We start from the raw sequence: 17958 nt of genomic DNA, 5'->3' as shown, positions 1-17958 counted from the left end.
CTGGAACAGGTTGCACTGAAAGGATATAGAATCTCCACCATTGGAGAACATCAAAGGGTGACTGGAGAAGGCCCTGAGCGACCTGATCTAACCTTGAAGTTAGTTCCGCTTTGCGCAGAAGGCCAGAATAGATAACCTTCAAAGGTCCCATCTGACCTAATTTATTCTGTGATTCACTTCATGTTAATGTCTCTTCACTTGCATGTGGCATTTCCAAGGCTTAAATTGGATAAAATTTCCTTCATGGCAATCTGAGATTCAGGTGTCCAGGCTATGGACTTGATGAGGCTGCTTCTTTCAGTGCTGTTGCTGCATGCATTTTATATGATTTTTCTTTCCCTTATAGAGCAGAAGAGCAGCATTGTCAGATAGGCTGACTCCTTTTATTGTTGTACATCCCTTGATCTCTTCCAAAGCAGTACCTATTTATCTAGCTAACTACTTTCTATTCTTACTGTTTCCAGGTGCTAATTAAGTACTTAATGGAACTAAATATAGCTGAAGTGTAAAGTTTATATGGTGCTAAGTCTACTGTTGTTGCCAGAGCTGTACCTCACTGAAGCTGCAGGTCATGTTTAAAGTTTGTTGGACTTTTGAATTCCTGCTGATAATTGAGGGACTGTGAGCAGACTTTGTGTCAAACAGGTTATGGATTTGTCTTGCAGCTCTAGGGAGGAGTAGTCCATGCTAAGCCATGACTCTTTTGCCAGAAGTCTGCTGATCGCCCTCTCTCTGTTTGCCTTTGATGCTCATACAGGTATGAGCAAGAACAGGCACTGGTCCAAGAGGAGTTGCTCCGGCTGGCTAAAAGAGAAAGGGAAGCAGCCAGTGAGGCCTTGAATACTGCCCTTCAGCGGGAAAGGAACAACACTAATGAAGAGAGGCAGAGAGTGGCCCAGCTGGTGAGTAACAAAAAACTCCACTATGTTTCCATACAGGACAGGGTAAAAGCCCTCCGCTTGAGGGGATTCATTAAATGTCACTTGTGTGGCGAGCTTAGAAACCGTGATTTAGGCTGAAGCACTCATCACCTCCCAACTCATCACTTATGTTGGACTTACACTGTAGCTGGCAAGCTACACTTGCAGCATGTCTTGCAGCGATGCCTTTCTCTGCAAGCTTGGCCTTAGCATAAGCAATGCCTGTAACTGAGGACACCTTTACATATGGCAGGTCAGTGTGGTGTGCGTATATGGGGTTGTTGTCTGAGCTAGAGAGGGCTCTATCGAGTGTATGAAATGAATGTTTCGATATATACAGGATCAGATTCTGCTGACCTGATCTATCCTGAAACTTACCTCCATTTTTCCAGAGTATAATTGTGCAAATGCCCAAAGTAATAAAAAGTAAGAATGAGTTCTGTTGTTTGAGTCTCTTATGATGCTGGTCACAGAAGAACTGTTATAAAACTGTCAAGTATTGCAACATTTTGAAAAAGACTTAAGTTTGATTTTTTTGGGACCAGGAAGCATAAACCCCTTTTGTACACACCACTGACTCCTAAACCAATCTGTTCTTGCCCAGTAGGCAGATTTAGTATTTGGCGACTTCTTGCTGCAGCCTTTACTATTAGTCAGGCACCTTGGTGTTGCTGAGATAACCCGTTGGGTTTTTGTCATACCAGTGCTGAGAAGAGCCATGATGGAGGTAGAAGCACAGTGAGATGAGCCTGAGTAAAGCAAAATGCTTATGTCACTACAGTAGATTGAGGTTGTCATTGGTGCTTAATAGTCGCAGGATACTATTTTGTATTGTTTTCTTTTAAATGCTAGCATTGCTATGGCAGTGGTGTGCTGCCTGTAAACAACGCAGTCTTCCTGGAACTGCCACTTTTTCCTGACCTGCAGTGGTATGAAGTGTGTCGTGGTTTAGGCCAAATCCACCACTGGGGACCCAAGGGACCCCAGACAGGACCGACAAATGCTCCCCTCTACCCCTCTTCAAAGAGAGAGGCAGAGGAGGAAAAAGAGACTTATGAGTTTAGAAGGAACTAAACTACTTTAATGAAATATTAATAATAAAATAAAAAGAAATAATGAAAAATATATACAAAACCGTATCAAGCTCCTGACATGACAATCACGTCACCGGCTGGTACTGGGGCAGTCCCAGGCTGGACTGAGTGGTGGAAGGGAACTGGATTCTGGATCTGGATTCAGGATCGGGATCACAGGCAGACGAACAGAGTCCTCCTCAGACATCGGCTATTGAAGGAAGAGCCTGTGACCCTTTGATCCCTCAGCTTTTATACTGAGCATGAGGCAGATGGGATGGAATACCCTGTTGGTCAGTTTTGGGTCACCTGTCCTGTCTGCTCCTCCCTGCAGGTGGGACCCCACTATGCTTTTCTGCTTCCGACCCTCCAACGGGGCAAATAACAAAGTTGGTTGGCCTTGGCTGTTACAGCAATAAGTATAAGCAAGAGCCTCTGCATACCATGCCTGGGCATCAGCTCTAAACAATTGGTCTTATCACTCTGAGAGAGTGAACATTGTCTGCACAATATGCAGTTAATTTCAGTTGTTAGAAGAGGCCCAGCTAAGAAGCGAAGTTACTGAACAAAATTGGTTCTGTTTTACCTCAAACCAGGACAAGTGTCAGGGTGTGACAGGGAGGTGGGACTATGCTTGCCACAGTGAGCTCAGATTGCTTGTTCATTTAGACTGCGATGTTGAAACTGCTTATTGAGACAACTAGACTAAGGGTAATTCTCCTTGCCTGGTACGCATTGAAAGGATGGTTTAGCGAGAGGACAGGCTTGAGTAACGATGGTCTTTATTGTGTTCCTTTCATCTTACCGATCTGTTGCCTGATTTTGATTTAACTGAAGAACCTTTCTATGAGTATGTTTTTTCTGTATGTTGAATGCTCATAGGCATGACTTACCCAGGCACGTGACTTGGCTGTGAAGCATTTGGAGGTTATAATGCAAAAGTATTTCAGGGGGCTGAATAGATAAAACGTAAGAATGGTCATAGTGGTTCGGACAGAAGGTCCTTCTAGATATAGACTGTCTCTGACAGTAATCCATAGCAGCTGCTTACAGAGAGCATGAGAACAGGGGAGGCGTATAGCAGTATTTCCCACCTGTATACCCCCAACTTCTGCTATTCTGGGGCTTAGAGGCTTCTTCAACAAGAGGTGTTTTCACCTTGGTGGTTAACAGTCCTTAATGAAATTGTCTTGCATGAATTTGTCTGTTTATGTTTTTGGACCCATTTGTGCTTTTTGACTCCATGATAACGTTTGCTTGTGGTTGGGTTGGTTGGTGTCTGAGATTGCTCTCCTGGATGCAGCTTCTGAATGGCTGCTATGTTGTAGGGGATTTCCTCTTGGCAGATTGTACCCTAGCCACAGGAAGTTGCATGATTGCTGAGCTTTAAGATAGTGATGTCTGAGGCAGGTGACTGCTGTTCCTCTGCATAGGACATATGTATAGGACATTTGGGTCAGCAGATGCAGTATTAACTCTCTTTCCACTAGAAAGAGAATATTCTCTTTATGAATGCAATTAACGGACTTCTGTAAAGGGGGGGTGGGGGGGCAAAGCTAGTGGATTTATTGTCCAATCTAAAGATATGGCCCAGCTCAGTAGAGCCCTGCCCTCCTGCAGAGTAATCCTGGAGAAATGTGACTAGGAGAGTCACACAGTATTTGTGAAGCGTAAAGAGGGCGCCTCTAAAATGAGTTGAGACCTGACCTCTACTATACAAAAGCTGTTCTGTTATCTGAATTAGCTTTTTATTGTGCACTGTTGCATACTTGGATACTGCATACTTGACGCTCTGCAAAAAACTGATCAGGCTCTCCTTCTGTATCCCATAAAAGATAAATAGTGACCATGGAGTGTTAGCCCAGAACGTGTTGCAAGAATGAGAAACTGTTAAATTTCATTGCTCTTTAACTATCTCTTGATCAGTCGTAAATTTAAGATCCTTACAAATGGAATAGTCTAGCCTGTCCTTGCAAAGATGAGGTCAAAGCTATTGTCTGTCGGCTTCTAGATGTCTTCCTAAGCAGGAACTGTTTTTCCCAGCCTTTTAAATTATTGGGATCCCTATCAGACTTGCTTTATCTCAGCTACAGTTTCCTTTTGGTCATGGTTACGTTATTGTATTGTCTTAATCCTACTCAAATCATATCTGTCCTTTTTCTTCCAGTATTGTTTTCTTCCTTTATTTGGAAAAGGGCTTGAATGTTTCTTGCTCACTCTCCTGCTTTTTAGCACTAGCATGTGAGGCAAATAATGTGCGTGAGCTGCTCTTTCATCTCTTCTGTGTCAGTCTTCTCTTTCAGGTAGAAGACAGTAGTGGAACTCTAGGGACCTAGTAGTATTCTGGGTGCAGATCATAATGATCTGCTCAAAGTTATAAGGAAACAACTTCCAGGGTTTTTGTTGTTGTGACCTACTAGAGAAGCCAGAGAAAAATGGGGCAACTCCAGTAGAAGAAATAGCAAATGAATAATTTACTTCTAGCAGCACTTAATTTAGTAAAGATTGAAACTCATGCCATATATAATTAGGAAGGTTTGTTTTATTATATTTTTTTTAATATTTGCAGTAAGATCTTGAGCTGCCCCGTGCCTTTAACATATCTATAATTTGGTGATTAGTAGCCTCCTCTTGTACAGTTGTCTCCAGTAGTGCTGCAATATTCTCCTTTAACCTTACCACTTGTAGACCATAAATCCAATAATGATAGCTGTATTTTGAAATGATTTAATTTTGATTGTGCTGAACGTCATTTGTCATTTAATCTGTTCTTTATGATTTTCATTAACTGACTTTTATTATTGGCAGTATCGCTATGAAGCGCTTCTTCAGCCTTATTACATAGTGCACATTCCTGAAGAGAATATGGACTACAACTAACCTTTGATAAAGAACTTGCGGTCAGCATCTGGGGCCAGTTACTTCATCATTTATGGTGTAGGGTGCAGATTAACTTAATATTATTTTTTTGTGGTTTGTTTGGTTTTGGGTTGGTTTGGCTTTTTTTTTTTTTTTGGTGTTTTTTCCTGAAGTGATACACTGATTGCAAGAGGGATTTAGAGTTAAGTACCTGAGTCCTGTTCTACATTTTTATCTTGATCTTCCTTTTTTTTTTTTTTTTTAAATGACTTTGAACAAGCTACCTAGTTTCTAGATACCTTAGGTTTGGAGTAATACTCCTTAAAGTTTTAGTTTAAGAGCAAAATAGCTCTGTAAGTAGAAACACTGCAGCATTCACTTCCTTCTTTGAATATGGCTTTTGATTAACTGTGTGAGACTGGCTCAAATGGAAGTAGTGTGCTAAGCTGCTGCAGAAGAACTCTCACCAATTTATATTAGAGATAAAATGTTTTGTTTGTTTGTACAGCACTGCAGGACTGAGGTGCTGACTGGACTCTCTGAATAATTTAATGCTGTGAGTACTTAAAATCCAACAAGGATTATATGTACAGTACTTCACAGCAGGGCCTAGGGTGTTTAACTAATGCTGGTAGCATGCCTTAAGTCTCATGTGAAATATCCAAGAATTAATACAGCTATCTTTAAATCCTTTTTTATTTCTAGCATGAGGAACTTCCAAAATTGTCATAGTCAAGTTATTTAATTACTTCACCGTGTTGTGAATAGTCTCACCTTTCCCCTTTAACAGGAGTGTTTCCTTTTTCACTTCCAGTTAATCAAAACCTCTTCTCTCAACTTCTCAGTTCTTTTGGCCTTCTTTTTTTCTCCTTCTTACCAACAAAAGAAACTTTGCAAGCAAAGCTCCTCTTTCTTCTGCTTTTTGCTTTTGTAATCTCCTAAGGCTGTGCAGCATATGCATCATGAGCCTCTTGGAGCCAGTGACTCCCTGCCTGATGGTTTTCACCGAAACCTTTGAGACAAATCAATGTGGAATGGCGATGGAGAAAAGCAGAAGCTGGTGGGGGGGAATAAACGCGATTAAGCAAAGACATCTCATTACTACTCTAGAAAGAGAGGATTATAACTTATAAAATAGGAGGATCTCATTTAGGGGCCATGTGTGCCTGTGTTATCAGGACAGAGGGAGAGCAAATAGAATAAATGAAATTAATACTTCGAAAAGAAGCATTACCCGGATTTGAGAATTGAACTAATATGATTTGTGCAAAGCCCTGAAGTTCTTATCTCCCCATTTAATACCCCTAGGATAATGGCTTTGTCAGAGTTATTGACCAAAAGTCGTCATCTTCCTTCCCACTTTGAAAGAATGAATTCAGAACTGGGGTGGTGGTAGGACAAACTTTGCACCATGATCAGCTTTTTCAGACATGACAGGCATTGGTTGCTGCGTGAAAACAGACTGGACACAGAATTCCTAAATTGCTGGGAAAGCATTTCTCCAGCTGTCAATGACTAATGGCTTACTATTCCCAGTGTTCCTGGTCATGCCCTGCTCACTGGCTTGCTGGATGACAACCTTTGCTTTCTGGTGGCTCCAGCTTTGTACTGTTGTGACTCGTGTAGCCCGAAATATAAGCGTGGGAGGAAATACAAGGATTTAAGGTCTGTCTCTGGTTGTTCCAGTAGCTGATTATAATTGGTAATAGGCTGTTGGATTCTTTCAGATGATTTCTTGCCCAGAAATAATTTCTTTGCTCTTCAGAGCCTCTCTTGTTTTGTTGATTCAGGAAAGAAAGGCTGAAGGAAGAATGCTGGGTGGGGAATGCCTTTGATCAGGGCAGTGGGTTTTGATATTGGTGTCATAGTGAATGTGGGATTCTGAACTCTTGGACTTTGCCTGTGGCGTGTTTTGGACACTGGCACCGTTGGTTTAGTGTATATTGGTCTGCTGACATTTTCACTGGTATGTTTTCTTCCCCATTTCAAAGAATGTGGAGGTAAAATTGCTTAAAATTGCTGAAAGCAGCACAAACAGTCTATTCATGCATTGATACAATGGAGGAGGATTTTGGTGGTAGTAAGGGAGTGATCAGGTAGAGTAGTGTTTTCTTTTTGGCCTTATAGTGGTGGAAGAATGATCAAATCGGCCCATTCATGGAAAGTTTTCTTTAGGTTTCTGGTCATTGATGAAGCTTCAAGCCAATCTTGCTTACATTTTTTGCTGTGAATTGTCCATTGCTGTTGAGCGGTACCAGCTGTAGATGCAGCTGAGCTGGTACTGAAGATGGCTTTAGAAATGGTGCTGAACATGATTTAGTTTTGTTAAGGCTTTCATTTACTTTGTGTTAAGCTGGGGATCAGCTTCATCCTGGCTGATTAACCATAGGTAAGAGTCTCTAGATTAGACAGGGTTTTTGTTGCACATAATCTCGTATCATTGTGACAAGCTGGAGAGAACAGCTGAGATCTAGTAGTAGCATGGCATTTGTTGAAACTGTGACAGTGTGGGGCCATCAGTGAAGTGAGACTGCTGTTTTTGAGGTCAGGCCTCTAGCGTCAAAACTTGTCATTTTTGACTCCCTGTTTGAGTTGATGTAATGAAAGGTTCTGTCTCTGTGAGCTTTGCATTATGGTTTGGATAGTGCTTACATCAGGGCTAGTTTTGTTAGTCCTGTTTGCCCTGCAGTTAAAATGTAGCACATTGAGCTAAAACCCTCTCCTTCTAAAGTTGCAAGCCTATATGTAGGAAATTCCAATCTGTAGAAAATTCTATGAAATAGATTGGTTCTGGGAGGAGGCATTGCTAAGGCAAATCTTGGGTTTTAGTGTTTAGTGGGTCTTTAATTTCTCTAAATGTTTCTTGATTGAAGTTTTTTGTGGGTTTAACAGAAGACATTGATTTAAATCAGAAAGTTTAGAGGCTTGTTTTAAATTATAGTGCAAAATGAGGAAAAGGCCCATTCAGTTTTTTCTCCAAGTTTGATTTTCATTGATGTTACAGTGATTAGCAACAAGTATCTACATGTATTTACAAAAGGAATGACACCTTTTTATTTTTTTCAGATTAATTTTTAGGTTTTCTTTAGGAAATGGCTGATGCATTTAGTTACTAGAACATTAATTCCCACAGACAGTGTGGATATCACCAGTTGTGGGAGCAGTCCCTCATGATGAGCATTGTTTCCTGCAGTTTGGCTGTTTGCAGAACATTGACATACTCCGTGTCAAACACCCTCATACCCACCCTTAGTGCATGCAAAACCAGCTAGGGACCTCTGACTGGGTTAGCAGGACTGGCATTATCTTTGGCTAGAATTTGCAATGCAGTTGTTTTCGATTGTTTTCACTAATTGAATAAAACTGCCTTTTAAATGTGTTGATACAAATGGAAAGATGTGTTTTTTTTGGTTTAAGCCTTAATGATTTATGACAAAATGTTGCAAGCTATTGATAGGGGGATTTAAGTAGCTAGGCTAGGTAGCGTCAGACCTTGTTCTTCTATCCCTCTCATTCTTGCTGTCAGAGCTACGAGATGATTCTTTTCTAGACTTTCCTTTGAAGAACCTGTATTAATGTGTGGATTCTTTAAAGTTAGTGGTCTGTTATTCTACAGTCTTTGGCCAGAACATCCCTCCTTTTCTCCTGCAGTTGGGTTCCTGTTTGGCTGCTGCCTTCTACTGTAGAAGTCGGTGCATTTCTGCAGTGAATTAATTACTTATTTTTATGAAACCATTAAACATTTAAGGGTTCCCTTGCAGTATTAAGTGGTGGACTTCGGAAAGGTTTCCATTAAATTTAAGCTTGGCATGGTGAGCTTCTACATGTCTTCTACCTCCAACAAGTTAATAACTTCCAGTCTCTGGAGCATCAGTGAGGTCTAAAGCACTTTTGGAGAATGAGTACTACAATGAACCCAGAAAGTAAAACCAAAGCCAAACCAAAAGAAACCCTCCTCTTTTTCCATCTTCTCTTGAGGGAAGGCAAAGCTGTTATCTGGCTACAGGTAAGATGCTACCTATGTACTCCTTATTTTCCCTGCTACTGGTGATATGATTTGTCAGACATTTATTGCATTTTTTTTTTTTAACAACTTCCAGTTTCTGCAGCTAGTCTTTTATCTCCTGACTGAAGGTTAATTTGTGTTTGGAAAGTTTTTGCAGATTTCAGCAGCTGATGGTTGTTTGAGGTTCTCATTTTTGTAGTCTCTTGGGCTAAGGGACCTTATCACAAGGTTGGCCTCTTTTTAAATCCTACAGCTGCAACAAATTGAAGTTGTCTGTGGTGCTGCCTACTTCCCCTGTCTTGCCTTCAATTCTCCTGTGCCCACATTTCACACTTTTTTTTTTTTTTGTCTACCAAGTTCATGTACTCCACAGAAACTTCTTCCAGATTCATTTGTTCTGACTTAAGGTTACTGTGAAGCCATTCCATCGTTTAAGAAAGATAAGATTAGCCTTCCTTTTCCCCTATCTATAACTACAAAATATTCATAAAGAAATAGGAGAATAATATGTTGATATTTTTCCATGGATGGTCCAGCAAAGCTAGTACTACATCTTTTTTTTTTTTTTTTTTTTTTTTTTTTTTTCTGCCAGACTACTGTGGAGTAGTAGAATTCTGTTCTAATTCTGCAGCTAATTTTGGGGACATAAGCAACAGAGATTTGGTGATGCATCAGGGTGTTTCAGTGGGCTTTCCTTTCCTACAAGCCAGCATTATTCAAATGTGGTATGGTTTGTGGTATGAGATTGTCATAGGTATAAAGGCTGAGAGTGTTATAAGAATGTAGTTCCCACTAGCTTGGTTAAACTTTATTTTTGGATTATTCTTTTGCTTGTCTGTGTTTTGAGTATTTGTGTTATTACATATGTCTACCTTAGTATTTGGTGATAGCTTTCCAGCGTTTGTTATATTCTATCTGAAAAATGAGTGTTTGAATCTTGAATCAATGATCCTTGATCGCTGGAAATTTTCATGATGTTTCCGACTGGAAAGCGTTAGTTAAAAAGAGCAAAATTATGGATGTAAAGGGCTAATATAATAGCTAGGAAATAAGTTTGCACTGAATGTAACACTGTGATTGCTTTTGCTCTCTCGGGTGACGGGGATGAGGTAGGTGACCTGCCACTTGATGTCATTTCTCTTTTATTCCCTAAGTGCTGTGAAAACCAGCTCTGGTGCTTCTGTCACCTTTTTTTGGAACCTTAATCTGTATGTCTTGATGTGATCCTTGTTAGCAACAGAGGGGTGGTAAAGAAGGTACCTGAGATGGGCAGTGTTCTGCACTGGGTGGCGGTGTGAGACAGACACAATGCAGGGTTCTTTCTGGGTCTCGGTAAGAAAGGCTGATGAGTGGCTTAATAAAATAGCTGTTTTAATACGCATAGAAAGAGGATTATAGATAGCAAGTAAGTCTTATGTTCCTTCACATGCTGGGAGCCCTGCTTCCATTGGACAGACCTTGCATGGTTTTTTCCATGGCATGTGGTGCACATGGAGAGGTTCCTCTTTTTTTGTCATTGGAGCAATTATATTCTTACAAGAAAACAACTCCATTCATAAAGAGATGCTCACACAGGAATGTCTTGCTGCTCTTGTAGACAAAGGCAAGTTCCCGTGGGGGCCACTACTGAGGGGCAGCTGCCTGCAGGCTCCTCTGTTAGGATGCCAAGGAGCTGGCAGCACAGGACAGGCGTGAAGGCTGTGCTGTATCTGTTTGTGCATCTGCTCAGGTTAACTGTTCTGTGGATCACCACCTCCTCGATGCACAGTGGTCCTCCCGGTCAGGATCACTACATTCCACTCCTTCATTCGCACGGTTTACCTTTCTCAAAGATAGGTAAGTTACAGATTGTATTAGCAAGCTGTTCAGCTAGTAGGAAGTTTCCTGATGGGCTAGAATGTTATCTGTGTGATAACACCTATCAGTGCACAGCACAGACTGGCATGGTCTGTTCCAGTGGGTTCCCGTACAGCAGCTGCTCATGGTAGCACACCAGCTTCTCAAGCCCCAAGTACCAGGCCCAGCAGAGCAGATACCTCCTGCTCAAGATTACACTTCCTCAAATACAATGTCTTCCACAAATCTCCCGATACAAATAGCTTTGTTGGATCATACTAGAAGAGGAAGCTGAGTCTACGTGGTATGATGGGAGAAATCCAAATAAGCTCTGATGTTATTTCTTTATTTCTCACCTTAAAGAAAAGTTAAAGCAAGCTGAAGAGTAGATTTCACTGAGGCTTTTCCAGTTTGTTTATACCCTCTACAACAGCTGGGCATCCTCTAATCTGCTTCTATTTGCTGAAGTTTATTTTTCATTCTTGTTTACTTGCCTCTCCCTCCCTCTTTTTCCCTCTGTCTTTTTACTTTCCCAAAACTGCAGGATAGTTTGCTCCTGCTGCTTCTCCTTGTTGGTGGTGTTATCAGGCACGTGTGCAGCGGGTGAGATTGCAAGCACCACTGTTCTCCAGATTTTAAGCATCAGACAATGTTTTACACGGCGTCCCATTCTCTAGCTGGCTGGTTGGACATGATGTTGGTACCTTATCTTCACGCTGACACACACTGGACATTAATAGAAATACATTGCTGAGGCACATGTGTGGAATTTCAAGCAGCCTTTCTGGCTGTGCTTTAGATAGTCTATTGTGTGCTTAACCTCTTGGATAGAGGTTTTGATGAGAAACGCGTAATGTTAACTCTTGGGCAGCTGTGTGGACTCTCTTGGAGTTTCTTATTACAGTCAGCATAATATCTTTCTAATTGCATGCTGCTTAAGCATTTTGGAGTTTCAGCAGTTTTAAACCTACCTTTCTGTGAGCAATAGTCTTCCTTCCTAATGCAAATTTTAAGGGAAGAAATAGCTATGTGTATTGCACGTGGGAAGGAGGTAGGAAATATGTGCTGCAGAGGGAAGTGGGCTGCCAGCACCCTTGTTTAGATTTGTATAAAGTCTGTCCCTGTATTATTTTTGGCTCTATGATTGCCTTACATCAACTGAAAAAATGACCTGGATGCAACTGCCGCTATTTGCCAGGAATTCCTTCTGCTTTTGGAGCACATCAGAATTTTTATTGTTTCCTTTGTACTATATATGTATACTTTCTCTGCTTGTTTGTTATGACCATCTGCAATTATCTATATTATTTATGAATGCTGAGTAAAACATGATGGAAAGTAGCTTCTTAAAAGGGACAGTACTAAGGGAGAGAAAATGAGCTGATGACTTTCTCTTTGATTTTTAGACAATGAAAATAGAACACCTGCAAGCTTATGAGGGAGGGAAGGAATTAGAAACTTAGCTGGCTTTCTTTTTTCCTGTCTGTGTGTTACATTGGGGGTTTAGAACCTTTTTAGCCTTGAAGACTTTGTGATAATGGGCAAACTTGAAGGATGATGCAGTAGGAGTTAAGAGTAAAAATTGATCAAACAGACAGATAGAGCAGGGCTATGTATAATTACTGTCCAAAAGAAAAAAGCTCCATAGTTTAATACCTCCTTGAATAGTACATTAGACTAAGGATACATTTGTTAAATAACCGGTGCTCTTCCAATTAGGACTGAGAGCTTGCTGCGTACATTCAGTGGATCTTCAGCCTAATGCTTTTGCCATGGAAAAAGTGGTTCACTGTCTAGCAGATGACTTCAAGCCCCTTTCTTTTTCTAAACACATATGCTCGTATCTCTTCTCTCTCCCTTTCCCTTCTCTCCAGTCTCTGAGCAGAATGGATTTGTTCCTCAGTATTCATCTTGCTATAGCTGTAATTGGCACTGTCGAGCTGAAACTGTGACTCCCCTCTGTAGCTTCCAAACTTCCAATACACAAATGATTCCTTTCAAAAGCTGTTCTCTTCCCAGCCGAGGACCTGAGCAAGAGTAATTTTTGTATGATATGCTCTCCTATTTTGTGGAAAAAGGGGGATTGGGAATAAGGGTATGCTTTACAAATAAAAAAACCCCAAACACAAAAAAAAAACCCCAAAACAACCAAAGAACAAACCACCACAAAACAAAACAGCAGCCTAAAAAACAACAAAAAAAATCCCAAAACAACAACAGCAAAAACTTATGTCAGCTGTAAATAAACTTGCATGTTTCTTAAATCCTCTTCCCAAATTTTCAGGGTAAAAGAATTTTGTTTCAAGTACAAAACTTGAAAAAGTGTGAGCTTTAAACTGCAAAGCAAACTAAATTTTTAAAGATGATCAATGTCAGTCCAGCCTGTACTTTTCTATCATTTAAAAAGTGGCCCCCCCAGCCAGCATACCTTTTCCTGTTCAAGGCTCAGCATTTTGCAGTGTAATTTTTCTAAGCTTTGTGCTGCTGAAGGTTATCACAGAGTTCTATCAAAACCCTACTTGCCTGTGATTTCTTGTTATACAGCAACCTGCAAAAAGAGGTCTCTGTGGTCAAGTAAGAATTTGCCACTGTTCCTTTACTGGTATGAGAAGTGGGATGCATCAACACCTTTTCCCATACAATGGCTCTTCAGAAGCCAGCTCTTGGGTCGCTCTGCCCTTGTTCCAGATCGTCATGAAGGTCTAAATGCAATCTGGAAGCTGTTGCCAGTCACTTGCATTTTCTTTTCTTTAGAACACTTCAGAAGTAGTTCATCAAATTTTTTGCGTCTGGGGTAAGAGTTTTCATTGTAATTACTGTAGATAGAGTATCAGTTTGTGCCCAAATTAAGTGGGGACCATTAGCTGTGCTCCTGCTCCAATGTCATTCTGCCATAGCAAGCTTATTTTCTAAGGTTAATAAGGAATGTGTTTGAGGCGCCTGAAGGGAAAAGAGCTCTAATGGTCTTACCTGCCATTCTCCTCTGTGTAGATGGGACTTGTGTGGTTGATAAATACTTAGCTGCCTCAGGCCTTGCACATGTGGGCTGCTCCTTAGGAAAGAAAGTAGTTCAAGGGATATCATGGGTGTTCTTCAGATGGGATGGAAGCAGCTAGACAGAAGAGATTTCTTCCAGCATAATCTCTTACATGAATTTTAACCCCTCTTAGTTTCAGTGTCAAGTTTCTGTCAAGTATCTTGGTGGGCAGGTAATGGTATGTGACAGATTTTTCTGACTAAATGCACACGCAAGAAGTTACATTGTCTTTCTGCATAATAAATGTGTCTTACTGGGCATTCTTAAACTGCAGTAAAAATTCACCTCTTTGTAAAAATGAATAATAAACTTCCATGCAATTAGACTAACTTCCTACTGTTGCTCACTGGCCAGCAGATGTTGCTGTTGAGCTTGGTTAGGCATCACTGTTCCGCGAGTCATTTGCCTATTTTAAGAGCTATGGTGCAGACTGATTTGGAACTAAGTTTCCTGCTTGATAATTCATGTCATCTACTGGTAAGTCAATATACTGTCCAGAGACTTAAGGTACATCTTGTGCACACGTGTGTGTAAATAAATAAATGATATTAGAATGTAATTTTTTGACCTGTGCATTATTTTTTTTCACTTCATTGCTGACTCTGAATTCTTATGAAATTTTCTGCTTTCATTAGCAAAGCAGTTTTAATTTGCTTGTTTTTAAAAATATTTTTGAGGGGGGTAGTTGTTGACTTTTCAAGTGAGCCTTTAAAATGTGATGGTGCAAATGGAGTCTAATAAACAATCCATAAACAGCATATCGTCATGAATACCCCTTTGAATTTAGGGTCTGGGAAAATCTATTACCTGCCTCCTGTGCAGCATTTGGGAGACGAGTTATGCGTCTCTTATGTGTCTTATTTGGGGTCAAAACCACTGCTCAGCCTGGTGGTTGCTCTGTGTATTGATCTTGCAGACTCTGTCCTCTGCTCCTCAGTTCTTTGGGATGTGATTCTAGCTGTAGTACTCTTATTTTGGAGCTGTAGATTTTAATGTGCATCTCGGTTGCATGCCAATGATGGTGCCTTTGCTGAGTTCATACTTTTTCTCCTGCTGTGTTGAGAACATTTTCAAAGCAGCAGTATTTCCTGAAGGTGGCAGTGAAGGGACACCCATGAAGACTCCTTTCCAGGGGCGGACTGGGAACTGCTGAGCCCTCAAATTGCTTGCATACCATTGAAATGTCTCAGAGTTTTTTTGCTTATTTGTTTTCATTCTGACTCTAGCTTCTCCAGGAGTTACCATAATATTTTTCAGGATGCGTTTACCCTAAGTTTTTGAAGTTCATTGATTTCTATAGAAACACATCATTTGGAGTGGTGAGGCCACTGTGTACTGATGTAATTTACAAACTGGAGATGTATGTTGAATCAGCCTGCTTCTATCTTTCATTTTCTCATCATGCTTTCTGGGGCTTGCTTTCATGCTTGAATGCATTTATCTAGCAGCTTGTGAAGTTGCTGTGCGTTCAGGCTGCAGAGGGGGGGACATGGATGTCGTGAGGACAGTACAGGTTTCCACGCAAATGATATGGTATGTTCTCAGCCACCTCAGATTTCTCTTTGGTCTTCAGCTGTCTTGTTGTTTTCTAGTAGTGCTTCTTGGAGTGGTAGATAACTGCCGCTGAGAGCAAGTTTGGTTTTGGAAGTGGTGAGAAGAGAGTGGCAGATGCTCTCCTAATGACATCTTGTGCTCGCTATCAAAACTGATATTGCTGCCTCCATTCCTCGGATCCTCTTTAAGATTCACTGTTTTGACCTACATCCTAGCCTTCTAATTAGATATTACCTACAAAACTTGATCTGTAAAAATTGACTGTAATATGTATGTCCCTTTGACTATCTGCAGTCAGACTACGTAGACTGTCTAAGAAGGCCTGTACTGAAAAACCATTGGAGTTTCTTTCAGCAGAAGTTTGAGATGTATATGCAGTGCCTTTTGTAAAGGCAGTATCTCAGGTCAGTCTTCACTGCTATTCTAAGTTTCTGACTGATTTGAGCGATTTGGGGTTTAAAACATAAAGATGATTTAGCTGGCCTTGGACTAAATGAATTACTGCTTTGAAGGCAGAATCTTCAGGGAGAAGTTGGTGGTTGGCTGGAATCCCTGCAGATTTTTAGGGAGGAGATTTGTATCTTTTCATCTGTTTTCAAGAAGGAGAAACAAGAGTTATAAAAACCACTTAAAGGTTCGGTTAAGATTTATTCTGGCTGCATAACTGCCTTCCATAATAACTTTAATATGCATCATCCTGAAACTCCTAATTGGCCCTGGTGTTGGCAGGGCTTTCAGACCCAGCAGAATCTCCAATGTTCAGCAGCTTTTAGGAAGGAATGTAGCCAGAGAAGCACAAAAGATGAAATGGCTGCCTTATAAATTCTGACTGACCTTGAGAGTCCTTGTTTTAACAAGCAGGAGGATGATGTTCAGAGCCATCTAGACGAAAGCAGTGGTGGGAGTGTGTGTAGGTGCATGATTGTTGAGGCAAGAGGAGAGGAAGACCTCGTGGGCTTGGTGGGAGGTGGTAGTTTCATTGTGGGCCATGTACCTACTTATCCTGTTGTTTCTGTTGTTGGTTGGGAGTCTTGTCTGTACTGACACTGATTAAACATGTTTTTTTTTATTCTGATGGATGCTTGTGGGGGTGGGCTATGGAAGATCTGTGGGTTGAAGTAATCCTTTTCGTCAGAGCTGGTATCTTTATTTAGGAAATGATCACAGTCAGTTGTTCCTCTTTACTTAGTGACTGATTCCTATGTGGGCACTCATCAGACAGATCAGAGCCTGAATGAACGGGGAGGCTGAAATTTTCTTTAGCTTCTTCTCTGCTCCCCCTCTGCCTGGGTGGGAGGTGGAAGCCTGCCAGGCTGTTGCAGTGTCATATCTTTTTTTGTGAATGAGGGAGGGCTGTCATTCTTGCTGTCCTGGGCTGTCAGTTGGGCACCTTTTGCAGACCCTAAATTCCCTTTAAAACAAAACATTTGGCTTAGTTTATTTCATTCCATTAAGTAATTTCACTGCTAATGCATAATTATCTACAGCAGTGACACTCGTCTATGCTTTAATTATCGCAAAGCTGCACAATTCCCCCTCCCCCCTGCCTGGAAGTTGTCACTTGTGCAGGGTGGTTTTGCAGAGATAAGTGTGTAATACACGGCAGTGCTTTGGGTCTCACAATACTCAGGCATGCTGATTGCTAAATGTAGGCAATAGAAGAGGCAAGGATTTTGGTCTCAGTCTTCTATTAGTGGCTCTTATCCATGTGGAGTGAGAGACATTGGGAAGGAAAAAGCTTATCAAAACTTCATAATATGGGCTTGAAGATAAAGATGTGAGCAAGTGCTGATTGGAGGCATTAAGCTTACAGGTGTTAGGAAAATTTGGAAGCACAAGTATTTATTTTTCTTCTGAAGAAATTTAAGAAATGAAGCATCCATGATCCTGGGCTGCTGCCCAGGAGCCCTGATTGTGTTTGAGAAAGGGTCTTTGTATTTCTCTCTTTTCCTTTTTTTTTTTTTTTTTTCCTTTATCTTTTTTATCCACCCTCCCCACCCCAGGTTTGTTCCCAACTCTGTTTTCAGTAAACACCCTCTCCAAGTGCAGAAGAGCCCAATAAAATTCTTTGATCCAGCATTTCCATTATGTGGAAATGCCACTGAGTTGCAGGGTATTTACTCTGAAGTCGAGAGATGATACGTACTCAAGTGATATACCTCCTATTTCTTAACACCACACTTTCTCATCTGCTAAGGAGTGATTTTTGTTAGTGGAGAACAAGGTGAGTCCTTCTGAACAGAGGGCAAGTGGGCAACACGATATTTGTGTCCTTTTGAAGGTAAAGGTCTGTTTGGGAATCAAAATGTTCTTTAAGATATTACTAAAACCTTGCAAAATCTGAACGAGGAAAAAGCTGGAGGGGGCTCGTCATTGTGCTTGTCTAGTTTCACAAAGCTGAGAGAAGTGGTTGTAGACACCTCGTTTAACTTGCAATGATGCACTGAGGTTTGTGGATGAAGAACACCTGGACCATGCGTTAAAAATACAGCAAATCTGGAGAGGGACCTGATAAAAATGAGGACAATATGAGGAGGCAAAGCCTGTTTATTATCTTATAATAGATGAAAATGAGGCCATTTATTGGTGTTATCTGCTGGCAGAGACGTTCTGCCAACTACGTTTGTTTGGAACTCTGACCAAGACATGCAATATGTAATTGTGTTCTAGCTT

General features: G+C 40.9%; 1 protein-coding gene across 3 annotated transcripts in view; it reads left to right on the top strand.

Annotated features, from left to right (window-relative positions):
• Window positions 1-17958, top strand: part of CHCHD6 (coiled-coil-helix-coiled-coil-helix domain containing 6) — a 117117-nt gene that overhangs the window by 4994 nt on the left and 94165 nt on the right. For all 3 annotated transcript variants that reach the window (XM_082487823.1, XM_082487822.1, XM_082487821.1), the window contains exon 4: window positions 758-902. In XM_082487823.1, the coding sequence (XP_082343949.1) occupies window positions 758-902 (145 nt within the window). The remainder of the gene's footprint in view (window positions 1-757; window positions 903-17958) is intronic.

This window comes from Vanellus vanellus (assembly GCF_965231255.1).
Source record: "Vanellus vanellus genome assembly, chromosome: 9".
In the NCBI taxonomy this organism is placed as follows: Eukaryota; Metazoa; Chordata; class Aves; order Charadriiformes; family Charadriidae; genus Vanellus; species Vanellus vanellus.
Note: the sequence above shows the minus strand (reverse complement) of the source record. Positions and strands in the feature narration are given on the sequence as shown.